Source organism: Diabrotica undecimpunctata, chromosome 3 (genome assembly GCF_040954645.1).
Source record: "Diabrotica undecimpunctata isolate CICGRU chromosome 3, icDiaUnde3, whole genome shotgun sequence".
Lineage (NCBI taxonomy): Eukaryota > Metazoa > Arthropoda > Insecta > Coleoptera > Chrysomelidae > Diabrotica > Diabrotica undecimpunctata.
This window is the reverse complement of record NC_092805.1, coordinates 137016611-137035839: the sequence shown is the minus strand read 5'-3', so window position 1 is coordinate 137035839 and position 19229 is coordinate 137016611. Positions and strand designations below refer to the sequence as shown.

The 19229-nt window shown below is 33.3% G+C and overlaps 1 protein-coding gene across 6 annotated transcripts in view; it reads left to right on the top strand.

The window, feature by feature from the left end:
• LOC140437468 (uncharacterized) overlaps positions 1 to 19229 on the top strand; it is a 389771-nt gene that overhangs the window by 335829 nt on the left and 34713 nt on the right. For all 6 annotated transcript variants that reach the window (XR_011950379.1, XM_072527015.1, XM_072527014.1 and 3 more), the window contains 7 exons: positions 7380 to 7543; positions 11202 to 11363; positions 11680 to 11817; positions 11875 to 12061; positions 12789 to 12995; positions 15404 to 15661; positions 18122 to 18379. Coding sequence is in view for 5 of the 6 variants with exons in the window: in XM_072527015.1 (XP_072383116.1) it covers positions 7380 to 7543; positions 11202 to 11363; positions 11680 to 11817; positions 11875 to 12061; positions 12789 to 12995; positions 15404 to 15661; positions 18122 to 18379 (1374 nt within the window). In the remaining variant the exon portion in view is untranslated. The remainder of the gene's footprint in view (positions 1 to 7379; positions 7544 to 11201; positions 11364 to 11679; positions 11818 to 11874; positions 12062 to 12788; positions 12996 to 15403; positions 15662 to 18121; positions 18380 to 19229) is intronic.

The window sequence follows — 19229 nt, the reverse complement described above, 5'->3', positions numbered from 1 at the left end:
CTACAATAGAAACGCTAATTTGGTACACAACATGTAATATATTACATACATAAACTTTTTGACACAATTCCATATTAATCATGAAAATTTATGAGCAAATACGTCATTTTTGGTTGTCCCCGATATAATGTACTTAGTTAACCGTTATCAGTGTTGTCTTTACTGTTGCAAACTATTATTTTCGTATTCATGCTTCAATAGGAACTAAATCAGGTAAATTTAGTTCCGTATATGTTATGTCATTGAAGTATGCTTGTTCGTTGTTTAGAATACTTTTATTATAAAATTTAGGATTGTGTCATCTAATTTTAAATTAGATTAATCGTTCGTATGTATTTACAATACAAATGTGATTATTGATGAATTACTAGCGAAAATATTACTGCTACATATTTTTTAATATCTGTGAGAAGTATTGATTAAGTTCTGTTAATAATAGCATATTGATACTGTGGTTGACAATGTACTACCTAACAAAATTTGTACTCTTAAAAACCTAAAATTAACTAACGTTTATTCATTATTTTTCTCGTTACTAATTTGGTGCTGTTTTTGCTGACATTTTCATTATTATTTTTACCTTTATATGCGAGGTCAACTTTCGTAAAAACATTTCTTCATAACCTTGTACCTTGGGTCACAACAATATTAATTCCCTTTACAAACACGTCCTACTTAATCAGCTCCCATCAAGTCTTGTTTGGCTACCATTAATCCTTCTCATCTTTCTTATTCTTAATGTTGGCCATAGCTACAGCCAATTGCTCTCTATCTTGGGCTGTTCTTATAATCGAATGTGTGTCCATGCCTCTTCGGTCTCTTACATTTTTCAGCCAGGAGCATTTTCTTCTTCCTGGACCCCCTCTTCCTTCCACTTTCCCTTCTATTATCAGTCGTAGGAAGTTTTATTTTTCTCCTCTGAAAATATATCATAGATAACTCGTTTTTCTGGTTTTTACAATATTTAGGACTTCTCTCTCAGTCCCCATTCTTCTCCGCACCTCGTTGTTGGTCACGTGCTCTGTCCAAGAGATCTTCAACATCCTTCGAAAATCCCACATCTCATCTTTTACTTATGCTATATTTTGTTTTGTCTATTTCTCTTCCAACTCTTCTATCATTGCATGCGTGCATTTGTTCTTAGGTAGCTTTGAAAACTGTTCTTTTCATATATTAGGTATCTATGTTTTTCGGGCTATTCTACAGGGCTCGTTAGAAGTTACTGAACGCTTTTTTTGTGGAGGTATATAACTTTTTTGAGGTGCTAAATGGTAGGCAAATACATTCAAGTAATTTTAATCGACATATACTTCAGCTAAACCAATTTTTAATAACCCTCCCCCTAGTGTTATCGTTAATAACGTCCAGTTAGCACCTAAAGTTAAAAATTCAATTAAAAAATATAAATTAAAGATGAAAAGGTTATAAACTATACAAAATGTCTTTACAGAGATATAAGAAAAAAATTATATATAACTGAATAATGTGTGGCCTCCTTCAAAAATAATTGGTGCGGTACACTGAGGGAATATCTGTAAGCTGCTGGATCATATATGGTGCAGCCGGTATTGCAAACGTAATCTTCTTCTTAGCCTTCTATCGTCCATTTTTGGACATAGAAGTGTCCCAAATCCTTTCATCGATCTCTATCCTGAGCAACATACTTCCAATTTGTCCGGCTATTATTTTTATGTCGTCTGGCCGTCTCATGTGTGGTCTTACTCTTGGTCTTCTACCTTTGTAGGGTTTCCAATATTGCACTGTAGAGTTTTATTGATTTTTTTGTGTAGCAGTGTGGCCTGCGAAGCTCCATTTGGATTTGGCAATTTTTCTTGTGATATCCCCGACTTTTGTTTTTGATCTTACCAAGTTGTCGTTCCTGTTTAAACACTTTTCTTCTCAATGATTGGTTCTGGTATTGTTTTCTGCTAGTAGTTGTCTCTTTTCTTTCATTAGATGCTTAGATTAGTTGCTTATTTTGTCTTCTTTAGTTCTTGTTTTCTTGGTGACCTGTAGTCCGAGTTCGATTCGAATTTGTTTAATGTCATTAATTTGGTCCTGATTATGTGAAGGATCTGAGTGGGACTTACTTTCGTAAGCAAACGCATACTTCAAACATATTTGACATGTGAACAATGAGATTTAACTTTAGGATCAGCGCTGACTACTGAGTTAACTTGAGTTTACTATTCTTGTAGATATTCTCGGGAAATACGAGCGATATGTAGCTTTCCGTATCATTCGTTAAGACAATATCAGGACCGTATGCAGTAGACACCGCATATTCATGAAATACGTAGTAGATATAATGTGGAACAAAAGGGTGACTACAAAGCCTGTTTTATTGTGCTCTTAAATATCGTGGTTACACTTTCTGTTATTAGCAGAATTTCGTGTTTGTTACTCTTAATCTTCTCGATACGATCTCATCTCCATGACTCTAGGGGTAAATGTACAGCAAAAGCCAATTATGGTGATGTGTCGTTGGGCATATTTAAAAAGGTCCCTTTTGGCAGAATTGGTTAAGTCAATCGTGCCAATGAAACAGTGGTGGGTACAAGTTTGTCTGTATATCAGGTAAAAATAACTAACATTTCACAGTATCCAACACCTCGCACATAAGCCATTACACGAATATCAACGAAACTAACCTTTCCGATCAAAACATGTTGTTTCGTAGATCCCTCAAATGACGGATTTCACGGGACCTTCCATATTTGGCATTTGCTATACCAGGATGTAAGGTTGGAATGAGAAATCAATGCGGCTGTGGAATCGTTTTTCTTTTTCGATCTTGCTTCCTTCTTTGTATGTATCTTCAATCCATAGTTACTCTGAATTTGTTTAACTAATATATGTATATTAAAATGACAAGTTTATTTACTACATAACATCTTTTCAAACCAGCTCAGTATAGTATTCCGCTAATTTTATGGAGTACTGGACTGTTCTACAAATGTTCGTCGCTCTGAGCGTATTCTATTTCTTCTATTATTCAAGCTTTATCTAAAATTGATCATATGCTTTCGTTGACCTAGCGTCCAAAAGTTTAACAAACTGTGCTTATCATTTAAAACGAAAAATTATAAAAGGTATAACCATAGACCCAAACATAGATATTAAATAACCAAAAAAAAGTATCAATCGCATCGTATTTATTAAAATATAACTTCTTTCAGTGTGTAAACATATGAGCAGCAGTAAGCTAGTAAATTATAAATAAATAATACATAAAATATAGTGCAAAAAATAAAAAAAACACTAACACGACTACTTCATAAACTGATATATTATTGTATGAGTCCTTGATTTCGTTTATATTTTAATTTTTATTTTATTTCTGATTTTTTACTCACCTTTGATTCTATTTTATGTCGAAGTAGTATATACATGTTATGAAAAATGTCGCAACTATTGAGATATGTATACTCGTAAGTCTACGATATATTTTAAAGGTATTTACAATAAGAAACCCATTAAATACTTTCAAGTTTCTTGATTCTACCTTATTTGTATTCAGAACTAGATAATTTTTCACAACAGTTGTATCTATTGAATTCTGGTGACTTCTGACCAGGCAGTAGTGATAGGTCTTTCTTTTTTATGTTTAAACTATATTTGAAGCGCTACACGTTAGGTTGTATCCCTACAGTGCCAGGATGTATTATTTTTAACGGCGATAGAGTATTTAGAGCACATTTGTCTTCATCGACGCTTTCTGAAACTTCTTTAAAAAAGTACGAAGCCTTCAAAATGTGGTGTTACAGTACGCATCTTAAGAAGTTGACTAATTTTGAGGTTGTATGTAGAATACATACAAACCTGGGACATTAAATGAAAAATTAAAAGCGATATAACTTTTAAATCATGTATAAAAACAATGTTTTGCAAGAAAAATAAGGATAACTATTATACCAACCTGTAGAGCTTTTTATAAAGTGATTCATAAAAATAAAAAACCAAAATGGGTACACAAATTAGCTTTTCCCGAATTCTATATGAAAAAATCTAAAAACAATCATCACTCTTCCATTTAGAGTAAAAAATCTTAATGTAATAATAATTTAATCGCAATACTGCCTATGTATGTATTATAGAGAATCAAAAAACAAAGTTTTTTTTTATAAAACCTTATCGGTGAATTTTTCGCAGAGAAAAATCGAAATAGCTACTAAAATCGATCATTTTTCAAAAAATTTATAACTTACGTCCTTTTAAAGCTGGAAAGCTAATTTATTTTCTGGATAATATTTATTCATAATATGTTGTTTAAATAGGCACAAGGTGGCGCTGTTCGACGAATAGTTTTTTAAATCTTGGTTTAAATGATTTTCGCCGATATTTTGGATGGCGCAGCATATTAAGGTACTATTATCGCCTAGAATGCTAAAAAACACATGTTCAACATTTTTTTGTATTTTTTTTATTATATATGGCAATTAAACTTCTTTTATATTCTCATTCAACTTTTGAAGATTACAAAAAAAAATGTTTTTTTTTTCATTTTTCGTGTATTTCAAAGAAGGCGCCAAAAATTTTTCGTCCTAAAATTACAATTCTATGGTACATCGTTAATCTCAGGAACAGTAAATCTTCTTCTTCTTTTTATATAGACATGACTTTGTCTGTTTTTCAATGTGCCTCCAGTAAGTTGTCGTTCCATCGTTTTCGTGGTCTTCCTACTGATCGTCTTCCGATTGGGAAACCATGTCTTGCCGTCTTTACTACTATATTTGTTGTTGTTGTCATTCGGCTTATATGATCGTTCCATTCTACTCTTCTATTTCTTACCCAGTTCTTGATGTTCTCCACCTTGCATCTACGTCTTATATCTGTACTTCTAGCTCTGTCCCATAGTGTCTTACCATCAAGTGTTTTCATCTCTGATGTTTCTAACATCCTTTTTGTCCTCTCTGTGTCAGGCCTTGTTTCTGCCGCGTATGTCATTATTGGTCTGATGACTGTTTTGTAAATTCTGCCTTTCGTTATTTCTCGATATAACAGTAAATCTGAAATATAAAATTCGAGAAGGGTTTTAAAAAAGAAGTGAAAGAAGTGATAATTTACCATAAAAATTGGAAATTCTTAAAGAAAACAAAATGGCGGACATTTGGAGTTATTGTTCAAAAATTGATCTTATTTTCGACTTTTGTCACTCACAAAAATTTTATTATTGTTTTTTTTTTCTCAAATTGTGGTAAAATATCATAGAGAAAACGAAAATAAACAAAATGCATCAGGGTTTATTAAAATTGACCGATTAGATCCGGAGATTAAGGATTTTGAGAAAAATTACGTTTTTAAAATTAGCGAACACTTAATCCAAAAGCAATCCTGGCAAATTACCTTGGCATATTTCTTTACTGGTAATACCTCTTGTCAAACAATTTATGTTTTCATTCAGTTAATATTGTTATGTTCATGGTTGAAACCTTGAATGTAATCCTAATTGTGGTTTAAATCTTTAACGGTCAATATTTCACAATAATATTAATATCTACCTACTACATTGTGCAGTAGGATTGGTTTTTGTTATATCGAAAGAAGATGAAGCAAGCATATTTAGATTGTATTGCTAAGATATATCAAATTTATATATGTTTTTATATACACTTGAGTGCAAAAAAATTGACTGAAAACAGATATTTTAGATAACACCTTCTGTTTTAATGTCAGAAGTATGAAAATAACAAGATGTAATGCATTATTGCATTATTTGGGAGACGCATTATAAGATCAATATGCAATACGAATAGAGTTTCCTAAATATTCATTATTGGAACTAACGCAAGAAGACGTTATAAACAGAGAAATCATCAATTACAAAATGAATTTCTTTATTTTTCAGTATTTGATATTACCACTCCTACTCCTATTTAAACATTCCAATCGATTTCACATGGATGGATGACTTTTCTAATAAATTCTTGAGGCATTGCTTTCCATTCATCATCAATTCCATTATTGTCCTTGGTGCATGATTTCTATCCCGAACCCTTTGTTTAAGCTCATCCCAAACATGCTCTATTGTATTTATGTCCGGACTTCACGCAGGCCAATTTATTGTAGGTATACCGATCTCAGTCAGATAGGTGGTGGTGACTCGTGCGGTATGACATGGTGCATTATCGTGCATTAAAATAAAGGCATCACCAATAAATCCCGCGTATAGAACTACATGTTTCTCCAACGTGTCTCTGATGTGACGATCCACCGTTAAACCTCCTCCACCAGGCACGAAATTCAACGCGGTTTTCCCATCCATCGAAATATCTGTACAAAACATACAAGAACCGCCTTCATATGACACAATTTCTTGTATACAACATTGAGCAAATCGCTGGCTTTCTATAGACTCGACACCTCTTGTCGTTGCTATTTAGGCAGATTCTACTTTCATCGGAGAATAATACCTCCACTTCCAATCCAGATGTTCGCGAGCAAATTGTAATCGCCTTTGCTTCTGTGCTGCAGTTAGCTTGGGACCCGTAGCTGTCCTTTTTGATGCGCCTTCAGTCTCCTTCTGACTGTCCAAATGCTGGTAACCACACCTCGGACCTCTCTAAGCTCTCCTTTAAGATTAGCACCAGGCAAATGTCGATTTCTCTGTGATTTCGATACAAAAACTCGATCATCTCCCACCGTTGTTATTCGTTTACGGCCTCCTCCTTGTCGGCGGATATAATCACCAGTATCTTGGTACCGACGATACACTCGGAACACAGCAGATTGGCTTAAATTTAGTCGATTTGCCACGACCATCTGGCTCAGTTCTTCTCCCAATAATGCTACTGCTTGAGCTGCTTTAACGGATATGGTATCCATTTGTAATGTAGTTTCGAACTCAAGTGACTGATGTATTAGTGGGTTGCTATAGAAATTGATGCGTACGATGTTAACAGAACGCGTAAGTCGGTGCTCGATTTCAATGAGTCCAATTCTGACCCCCTCCCTACGTGTTGCATTATTTATTTTTAATAAGTCATCCGATTCACCAAAAAACAAAACTACAGTACAAAAACAATAATGAGGTTAATGATTGTACACTAAATATTTTTCAATTTACACTGTTTAGATTGAAACAACAGACGTACTTTCGCAAAATAATTTTAAGCGATTATTTTGCACTCTTGTATATTTAATGATATTTTTATTCAGTTAAATAATCTATTATTTTGATATTGCTCATCATTATTAGCATATTGTCGATATGTATGCATAATTACATTAATATTTGTAAACACACTAATTCTATATAAAAATGACATTTTTCGTAATATGTCTTAATCGATTCTTTTTATTTATCAACTACACAAACTATTTATTATAGTAGATATTAATTGAATTTCAGTTTTTGTTAATGTTATTCGTTTGAACAGGGGGTCAAAATAAAGCTGTGTGGGAAGATGTCACAGGATCTACACCTCTTACGTTCGTTAAAGATTGTGTGTCATTCACAACTACTGTATCTGCAAGATTTTGGCTGATGGACTGCAGAAATGTGGCGGATGCTGCCAGAATGGCGACGGAACTTTATAATCAGGTATTTTAAAACTCTTAATTTTTTAACATGCCCTTCAAGTGGATAAATATTTATGTCTATTTGGAAAATAAAATCGTTAAATAAATTACTTATTAATTTGTAATAAGCAAGATGTTAGCATCAACTTTTGCCATACTTATATTAGTCCTCTTTTATTTATTTTATATCATCGCCTAGCATAGATTTTAAAGTGTACGAAATTTGTTTCTGTTTACTTTGCTCTTAATGTTTAAGTGTTTTTATTTCTATCTTTATTCGACATATTTTTATAAGTCAGACCAACCTTTTATACTATTTAATAATAGGTAAGTGAAAACAAAGTCACATAGTAGTTAGTATAACGTTGCTACGTTCCAGATTGATAGGGAAAAAGATCCCTCCAGATTACGTTTCTAAAGAGATTTGACCCCTTACAAAAACTATAAATTCTCAGAGACAGTGTGGATGAAGGATAGATAAACATCATAGAGATCATAAGAAAGACGGCGAAAGAAAATTTTAGTCCCAAAAATGACGGGAAAAATGAATGGATGGAAAACGAATGGAATGTGGGACCAGGGAGCTTAAGAGAGAATTCCAGAAGAAGTACAATGTAGTAATATGCAGGTGGTATAATGTTACGTATAGAGAAGGAAAAGAGATTGGATAGATGGACAATCCCAAAATCAGAAGAGGCACCAAAAAAATTATGCAAAATCATTATAGTTCTTAAGGAAGTATTGCCAGGAATCCTCCCCCCTAGAAACAAGCAAGGGAGTTCCTGACATCAACCACAGAGTAAATTAAAAGATAGGAAGATGAAAGTGTTAAGGAAAATGATTTTTAAAATGCTTATGCTAGAGATATTGCGGATATTGACATTACCTCACCGTAAGTAGTAAAGGACTAGTGATCAATCTGTTAGAAAAGACATGTGACTAAAGGCAGCAACTGATAGAGGCAACTAACAGTTTTAAATAAAACATTTTCACGAATTATTTTTACAGAGAACAATGGAACAGAGTCAACGGAGTCATAAAAGAGCAGGCTGGATATAGAAACCATACTATTGGTTCCAAGGTTTTCAATATTTTTAAAATAATTATTATTGTCTACACTAGGGATGCATTATATAAGTGAATGTTCTTTTATTCAATTGAGCTTGAACGGGATGTTCGTCACGGTTGAATATTTTCGCGTATCGTGTTTATTGTTGTGTTAGATACATAATAGGGAATACGGAATGACTTAAAAAACTTGAATTTTACAGATGTTATTTGCCCTTTGTCGCTTTCTAAAGCCGCAGAATGTAGAAACAAAGGAAAAATTCTATGGATGAGGGTGAAAGTAATGACAAAGGATTGTCAGGCATAGAGAGTATTCACAGATGCCCTATACTCCATTGTAAATTAAAGGATTAAAGTCATGCACCGTACAGTACCAGCCTTCATAGATTAATTATATATGTCCCTTTTTGGAAGTATAGGTTTCGCGCAGAGGTGTGAAAAAATAAAAAACAAAAGAAACGCAATGAAACACAATGTAATGACAGATCACGCTATCACAGACTACTTGAGTAGCAAGCGCAGTCAGATCCGTGCTTCTTAATAAAATAAACTAAAATAAAATTAAAATAATCAAATCGTATTGAATCGAATTAAATCGAATCGAACTGAATCTAATTGAATTGAATAGAATTAAATTAAAAACCATCGCTCCTTGCGTAGACGATAAGAAAACTATGTTTTCCCTCCTCGGTTACTCCCGTAGTGAAAAACAAAAGAAACGCAATGAAACACAATGTAATGACAGATCACGCTATCACAGACTACTTGAGTAGCAAGCGCAGTCAGATCCGTGCTTCTTAATAAAATAAACTAAAATAAAATTAAAATAATCAAATCGTATTGAATCGAATTAAATCGAATCGAACTGAATCTAATTGAATTGAATAGAATTAAATTAAAAACCATCGCTCCTTGCGTAGACGATAAGAAAACTATGTTTTCCCTCCTCGGTTACTCCCGTAGTGCCACATCCCGTTTTTTATGTGTAACTTACATACAATGGATAATTAAACATTGAGAATATTTGCATACACTACAGATATATTCGCTAAACTTGCTTTAAAAATAAGTTTAGATGAATAAAAAAAGTTTAAAATTTTATAGTAATTTTTAAAGTAAAAACCAGAATTTGCTTGTAAAAATTAACCAAGTTGAAGCCAACTTAAAATCCAACAAAACCCCCGTCCGAATTAGAAAATGATTTAACGTATTATGATAACATTGCTACAATCGTTTTTATTGGATATTAAAAGAAGACTCAGAAGAAGTGGTATGTCTTAAATCGTTAGTTTGTTAGGTAAATTGTAATGGGAGCACAAATATTGCAAATGCTCATTTGCATTATCTGACCTGCATTATATTCTCTTCTTCTCTCATTCCCCTTAAGATTTTGACTGGATCTGTATATTCTCCATCTATTCGGAGCACTGCTGATTGATTCCAATACAGGTTAGCTATTATTTTTAGGTCTCTTCCGCCAATCAATGTTCTTTTCAGCACTTTCATCATTTTTTCATGCCTGACTCTATCGAAATCCTTCTTGTAGTCATTCAGGCATGCAAATACATCACAGCTGACATCTCTACAATTCTCAAACAATACATGCACGCTAAATAAAGCTTTTCTTGTACCAACGGCGTTCAGAAATCCAAATTGATTGGGCGCAATTTGTTCCTCGCATTGTGTAAATTCTTTTGTGGATGACTTTTATATACAGCTTCAGCAGATGGCTCATTAGACTTTGGTCCTATAGTCTTCACAAACTTTTGCTCCTGGTTTTTTGTCAATGGTACGAACTCCAATTTGAGCCACCGTACTGGTATTTTTCCTGCCTTATATATTTCATTAAATATTTCAGTTATTATTTTTATTTATTCTACGTCTAATAGCTTCAGCAGTTCTGCAGGAATTTCATCAAGTCCCGGTGCCTTTCCATCCTTCATTTGTCTGATGGCTGCCGTTATTTCTTCTGGTAGGATTTCGGGACCTGAATCTTTTTCAATGGTGGATTCTTGTATTGTCCTAAGGTCGTGGAAAAGTTTCTCCAAGTATTCTTCCCATACTTTCTTTTTATCTTCTTTGCTTATTTCTAAATTACCTTCATCATCTGATATTTTTCCGCTGTTGCGTTTTCAGAACTTTCCAGCTATTTCCTTCACCTTTCGATGGACATTAAAGCTATCATATCGACTCTGATACTACTTTATTTCTTGACATTGTTCTATTTTTTTTTTCACTTTGTCTTCTCTTATCTTTCTTTTGACGATGGTATGTATTCTCTTATATTCTTGGAGATTTTCTTTGTTTTTTTCTCTGATCCATAGGTTCAAGTATTTCATCGGTCATCCACGATTTCCGTTTCTCTGTAACTTTCTTCCGGTTTGTACTTTTATTTCTCTTACTGTTTCTTGTATGATGGTCTGACCTTCTTCTATAGTTCCTGCATTTCTGCGTTGTAGCACCTTTGTATTGAGGTTTTCACTCATCTTCATTTGAACATCGGGATATTTCAGTTTTCTAACATCATACTTCTTTATCAGATCAGATTATGCACTATATAAGCTTTACTTTTATTTTTTGATAATCAATTAAAACATAATTCTTTGTTTTAGGCAATGCATGTTCCATTTATGGCAAAATTCGTAGTTTTTGCCAAGAGAGTTTCACCAGTTGAAGCAAGAGTGAGAGTATTCTGCATGACAGATGATAAAGAAGATAAAACTCTCGAACATCAAGAGAACTTTACTGAAATAGCAAAGAGTAGAGACATCGAGGTAAGTATATTTCTATTTTAGATGCTGACTTGCTTTTTTTTGGTATTTTTATTTTTACTACGGAGCCGTGGGAGCAGCAATGAAAGATAATGAATTATGTGTGTCAGCATTACAATATTTTTTTTTGAATTTTGCTACAGACGCATAATTTGATTATATTAAATATCTTAGTACCGAGTATCTTAGTACCGGATTGAAAAATATAGGCTCATATTCAACAACACTAGCGAATACATAAGAAAGCAAATATTCCTTACAGATTAATAGTAAAACCAACTCTTGGGCAATTTTATTATAATGTTACAATTTGTTTTAGGTTCTTGAAGGTAAAGATGTATTTATGGAATTTGGTGGAAATATAGTACCAGTACTACAATCCGGTGATCAACCAAAATTAGGTTTCAAAGCTTTCAGAGAAAACCGTTTGGCGTTCACAGTAAGACTTAGGGATCAGGTAATAACATTTATTTTGGTTTTTAAATACAAATTCTTTACACAAAACTCATTTTAGGACGAGGAATCAACTGGACGCATTATATTTATGAGCGACGCTAAAGTTGCCAGAGGAGAACCCAATCAAACTCCATTGTGCACTCTAAACCTTGTCCTACCAAAAGATGTTATCCCAAGTAGAGATTCGCAATCGGACCTACTTTCTTTGGACAAAGATCACAGCTATCTTTTACATGGAGGAATAAGTAAGTAATTGACATAATAATAAAAATATGTGGAGAAAAGAAAACATATCGAAAAGAATGGTCAAAAGCAGTATTATGTTTAAAAAGTTAGACGCCATAAACTGCAAACACTGCAGAAACATAGATATCCTCAATATAGTGAAAAAATACTGACAATCGTAATAAAAAATAGACCGAATCAAATAGTAGGATAGTCTTATATACTAAAACGCTAAGCCCTTTTCTTGTCCACCACTTTACTCAAAAACCATATTAGATAATTAAAATATTTTTTCGGAATATTATTAGTATTACGTATGAGATTGTCAAGATATACTTTTGGTACAAAAATTCACTTCCGGTTTTGAGATGACCGGAAGTTAAAATTTACTTTAAGTTTTAGACCTCACAATGTATATATGGATCGAAAGGTCTCGTCGAGACGAATCTAAATATGTACTTCCGGTTGCGATCCGACACCGGAAGTTACCCGAAACGCGCATAAAACGTCAAGATAGAGCAAATCTATTAATTAAATTTCATTTAAAAAACTAGATGTCGAGTTGGTCCGCTAGTATGCTACTAACAAGGCTTTTATACAATTATTTACTTATCATATTTGTCTTTTAGACGAATTTCGTTACCTTACGAATATATAAAAGATTTACATCTACTTTATAATGGAACATACGAAGTTTATAATAAAAAAAAGTGTTATATATTTTGTGTTCTTTTTTGTTGTGTATAGGTAAACCAGATACCATTCATAGAGCAGATTTCCGGTTAACAGATATTTGTAATTTGTTGGACGACGATTGGGAGAAACTAGCTCTGGAACTGGATATTCCACCATCTGATATTGACCTCATTAAAGAAGAATATCCTGAGAACCATCCTCAGCAAGCTATGATTATGTTTAGGTTGTGGTTAAGACAGAAGGCTAACAAAGCTACAGGTATGACATTTATAATTTGAACTGTAAAAATCTGGATTCTTCTCTCATATCCTCGTTTTCAGAGAATACTGACTAAACGCTGATTTTACTTTTTTATTATTGACCGATTTTCACTTCTGTATATCAATACTAGCTGGTTTTATAGATCTTAGTTTTGTTCCTTTGCCTAAATTTATTTTGCAGATTTCTCTGTATTATCCCACAAACTTTGAATTTATTGAATTTTTTGTGTATGTCATCATGTATACAGGGTGAGTCATAACTATTGGGACAGACTAAGGACAGGTTATTTGGACCAAAATATGGCTAGTGGGCCAAATATGCCTTAATAAAATGTTGCTGAGAAAAAAGATACAGGGTGTTAAAGTTAATTTTTGTTTTTCGTTTTTTGCTAATAGTTTCCCTGTATATTTATAAATTGCTATCAAAATTGGCACAGAGGCATAATCTTAGACAAGAAATAGTATTTTATTTACAATTCCACTATCAAATACCAAACTAATAAACAAAGTTGCAACTAACGTAAGGTTTCCGTTTTGACGATAAATCAAAACTAAAAACACTTTAACTTAAAAGAACTCACAAAAACTCAAACCAAATGTTCTACATGGTCTCCTCCGATTTCTATGCCTTTTCTAATTCTTTTTATAAAGGATTTTCGGACGATAAAAAAATATTATTCTGTCCCCTTATAAAATTAGCTGCATTTTGAATGTATCGCCAAAGTTCGTCTCGTGTATTAATTTCATTGGCATAAACTAAGGACTTCATATGTCCCCAAAAATAAAAATCTTGCGGGTTGTACTCAGGACTTCTTGGAGGCCATTGAAAATCACTGCCTCTGCCAATCCATCGTTGAGGAAATACGTCATTAAGATGATTTCTAACAGCTAATGAAAAATGAGGTGGCGCTCCATCCTGCATAAACCACATTTTTCTTCTTACATCCAGTGACAGATCATCTAAAATATCACTAAGAGTATTTTCCAAAAAGAATAAATAAGAATCTCCATTTAAAGTCGGAGGAAGAACATAAGGCCCTAGTAGTTGGTCGCCTATAATGCCACACCAAATATTCAATTTAAACTCATATTGAAAATGTCTAGCTTTAATAGTATGCGGGTTTTCTTCTTCCCAATAATGACTATTTCGCCAATTAAAAACCCCTCGTCTGGTAAAAGTTGCTTCGTTGGTGAACATAATATTCTTAATAAAGTGTCTGTCATTGCGATGTTTATTCAGAATACGTTGGCAAAACTGTAACCGTCGTGGAAGATCTGAAGATCTGTTGGAAGTAAATTTTGAACAGGAGTGAAGTGATAAGGATGGAGGTTCTCTTTTTTTAGAATTCTAACAATAGACGACTGACTTACTCCTGTTGCTGCTGATAGATGTCGTGAACTTATTTCAGGATTTTCATCTACTCGAACCAAAAGTTCATCTTCTTGATTAGGTGTGATTTGTTTCGGTCGACCACCCCGATTTTTAGTGTGAAATGACCCAGTTTCACCTAAACTACGATATAATCTTGCAAAAGTTTTGTGATTTGGTTGCAATCTGTTTGTGTATAACATTCCATACCTTCTGGCTGCCGAGCGACCGCAAAAATTTTCTTGTGCGTATGCGCAAATCATATCTCGCATTTCTTCATTAGTAAAATGATTATGACGAGGCATTTCAATCAAAAAAAGTAATGATTACTTTTAAAAAATGCAACATTACACTACACTGTCACATCAAAAATAATATTAATAATTATGCCTCTGTGCCAATTTTGATAGCAATTTATAAATATACAGGGAAACTATTAGCAAAAAACGAAAAACAAAAATTAACAAGAAAAAGATACAAGGTGTTATTGTATCTTTTTCCTCAGCAACATTTTATTGAGACATATTTGGCCCAATATCCATATTTTGGTCCAAATAACCTGTCCTTAGTCTATGTCCCAATAGTTATGACTCACCCTGTATATGTTTCATAATAGGTTTCTATCAGCTCGATTATTAGGTCCAGTCGATCTTGTCGAAATTACATAAAAACTGTATGGATTTCACAATTATATTCACGCCTTGTCTTGTGCGTCTGTCGTTTTTGAGTATCGATACATATTTGCCCATTTTCATAAGAACTCCTTCATTTGATATGTGTTGTATCCATGAAATTTATAAGTTAGCCTCTAAACGTCCACAGTTTAACTTCCTAATGTATGTTCATCTCCCCAGCTAATTTTCAAGTCCACGTTTCTGCACCACACAAAAGAACCGAATGCACAGATGCTTTAACAACTCTTTATATTTTTTCCTAACTATATTTAGGACAAGGACTTATTCTTAACTATTGTGAAATATATATTTTCAGACATTTTTGTAACATTAATATGTTATCTAATAATTCTTTTTTTAAAGGCAATAAACTGGAACAAGCTCTAAACAAAATAGGACGGCAAGATATTGTAAACAAATGCATATGCAACGTCGAATTAGTAACTGATGATATGGAGAAAGCCTTAGCGAAGATCCACCTCGACCAATCTGGTTTTGAAAATCTGAAAGAAGAATTAGGACCTTCTCGGGATGCCTCTCTTAGACGAGATGCACATGTAGACAAGTCTTTCCAAAACAGTCAAGATGAACTAGATAAAAGTGAAAAAGTAAAAAAAAGAGGTAAGTATTTTATATATTTCATTATTAAACCTAATTTGAAAATAAGAGTTAATGTTAATAAAAATAATCTCTAAAATGATTTAAACACTATTTAGTTACTAAGGTCGTGTTTGAAATTTGACTTTAAAATTAAAAAAATGTATATGCAAGAAAAAGTACAATATATAAACAGCATAAGCTGGAATATTTTTCATTTGTTTCACTTATTGACCTTCGAAGTACAAAAAACGATCCCTGTGTATATTTTTATAATGTATATTTGAAAAACTTTGCTGTTGGTATATTCTGTTTAGCTTATTAGACCCTAATATATAGATCGGTAAGGCTACTAACTTGGTTATCTTACTTGGATAGATTGATTGGCTACTATTCATTTTTTATTGTTTTTATCACGGGAGAGGAAAAATATTTTTATCCTTGCCTAATAATAATGGGAATTTTCTATCCACTAAAAACTTCCACCCATTTAGAAGTACTCCACCTCCGCTGCCTTTCTTTCATTACTATTACTTACTCACAAGGTTCTCGACTTTCTCCACGGACTCCAGAGTGATTCTGTCGCCGATGTCCATCTAGTACCTTGGTCTTTCTCTCGCCGAACTAAAGAGTTTAAACCCAGTATGCACCACATAATCTTTGCAGTGTACAGACATACATCAGTCTCCCCTTAAGCAGTCTCGTACAGGTGTGAATCCCGTGAACACCTGAGTTATTTCTTTCTATTCCCTTAATATCTTGTCCTGTCATTCTTCGCCCTGTAAGTATGGTCTTTCCATAGCCCCGTCTACTTTATCCCTCCAGGAGCTCCTGGTCTGTCTCTTTTTCTGCTCCCCATGGGACTCCAATCTGTTATTTTGCATATCCACCTATTCATATCTGTTCTTCTGACGTGCGTATACCAATTTAGTCTTTTCTTCTATATATTCTAGCTCATTCTTAATTACTCCCATGGTCCTTTTAATTTCGTCGTTTGCAAAGACTCGGACCCCCCATTTCTTCATATTTCCTTTTCCAAGGTTTAGGGATCTGGTCAAAAAATATGTTAAACAAAAGAATTGACTATTTGGAGCAGGCCTGTAGCAACCCCTTTGTTATCTTAAATCTGTTGGAAAATTTCGTCCCCATTATTACTTTTACTATATTACTTCTATACATGTTTTTCACTGCTCTTATCAAATGTTGGGGTATATTTAGACCCTCCATAGCGTTCCACAACCTGGATCTTGTTTCTGAGTCATATACTTTCTTTAAATCTATAAATGCATAGTAGATTATCCCATTTTTTGCCATTTTCTTTTCGATTACTTGTTGGACCGGGTATATTTGATCAATACAGGACCGCCCTGCCGTAAACCCTGCTTGGTCTTCGCCAATTTTACCACAGATATCTTCTTCTAGTTTAAGTCCTTTGCCATACACTCGATCCATTGATGAGATTATGCTTATTCCCCTGTAATTTTCACATTTTCGTGGGTCTCCTATTTTAAATATTGATGTAATGTAAGCATTTGTCCACTCTTCAGGTAGTTGTTCGTCGTTGATGGCTTTTTAAAACATTTGATGTAATATCCGAAATCTTTCAGATGTATATTTAATCAGCTCTTTGATTTTGATGTTCTTTGATTTTATCTTGATGTTTAAGATTCCTTGTTTTCTATAGATAAATCCATTTGGCTTTGGCTTGAATGTCTTTCTGTATTTTCTACGAAATTGGGTCGATTTTCATTACGAACTTAATTAAGGCTTAAGGGCGTAGGCGCAAAAAATCGGGCCAATGCTTTTTAAATGCATTCATTTTTTTTCGAATCCTGAGAAAACTAATAAATATTTTTGAAAATTTTTTTATTTATATTATTATTTTTATTTATTTTTATTATTTATATTTTTGAAAAATATATTTAAAATTAAAAATCACACTTAATTTTCTCTTTGTTTTCACCCCTGCAACTTACTAAAATAAACATTATAGAAGTTTTCAGGGATTTTCGGCCCCCAGTAATAATGTATTCTTTCATTCTGCGTTTAAATTTTTCCAAAATACTTATTAGTTTTCTCAGGATTCGAAAAAAATGAATGCATTTAAAAAGCATTGGCCCGAAATTTTGCGCCTACAGTGACTGATGAGGCGCTTGATTCAATATTTACACACTGTGGATGCTTTGATACTATGTATTTTAATATTTGCTCTACAACTGCCCCTTCACTACATGTAGGGTATCATTATGGATCAATCTTATAATCCGACATCTTAAAGTACACATGAATAAGGTAAAAAAACGATTAAAAAGTAGTGAATGTAATACATTTGGTACCTACGCCACTAATTGATAAAATTTCAATATAAAGAAGATATTAAGATTCAATTTATTTAAACCTTATCCAAGGTTTTTTATTATATGTTTCGACATAGTTATTCACTATATAAAAAATGTTTAAATTAACAGTTTATTTATCTTTTAGTGCATATTGAAAATCATAACGCTATTAACAAAGCGCCTCCTGCGAACGAATCTTCCGAACCAATAGAACCGACGACACCTGTAAAAATACAGAACGAAGCCATAGAAGAGATCACCCAGCAATTGAACCAACTGCATTCAACTCCGAAGATAAGCGATCCACATGCCGGGACTCCTCCTCCGAGCCCTGCTGAATTCGGAGTAGCTGAGCCGATTTTAAATAGCAAACATGTCCTTATAGACGAATCAGTTCCAGAAGGTATGTGAAAAGAGATTTATTTGTTGTGCAAACTCATTTATTTATTTTATTTCATTGTCGCTTCTTTTATTTTAATTTCAGCCAAATTTAACCAATACCTATGAAAACTGTTGCAGTTTATAATTTGTAGTCATATGAGTCAATTTGTCAACATATATTAACCGAGTATAGTTTTAAATATCAAGTAAAACTATCGAATATTTGGGGTTGTCTAATTCTAAACTCAGAATCGTGGTAATGATACTCCAATTTGCTTTTTATCTTACCAGTGCTGCAATGCGAAGTATTCGAAGTTGCTTATCTGCTGTTTTGGATCTTCAAAGTGCAAAGTGTATTGTAATGAAATATATGAAACCAGCCCCCTCGATGGTTCAATGAGCTGACAAACTTGAAGCTCACTGAAGTGAGTAGTTTGCAATAAAATCCAAAAGGGATCTGCGGCTTTGAAATGGAATTCGCGGGTGAATCCAGTCAGTGAGAGATAGATGCCATACTGCTCTTTTGTAACCATGCTTCCTGCTATTGATATCCGAACTAATCGACTGCTTGGTCTTAATCACAATAATTTTGGAACTTCGTTCGATGTAAGATCAATCCAGACAAGGCAAAAAGCTCGGGTTCGTTCCAAAAAATATTCCCATGAGATTTTTTTGCATAATCACTTTCCCGAGACATCCAAAATAAGGTTCAAGAGGTCGCCCAGGCAAAAATTGTTTTAAACAAATTGTAACAATAAATTTTTTCGACCCGGATAATTTTTTTAGGTTTTTTGAATCATTATGAACAAAAAAGGCCTGTTGTAAGTTTTCTCTAAAATTGATCGTTTTCGAGTTATAAATAATTTAAAACT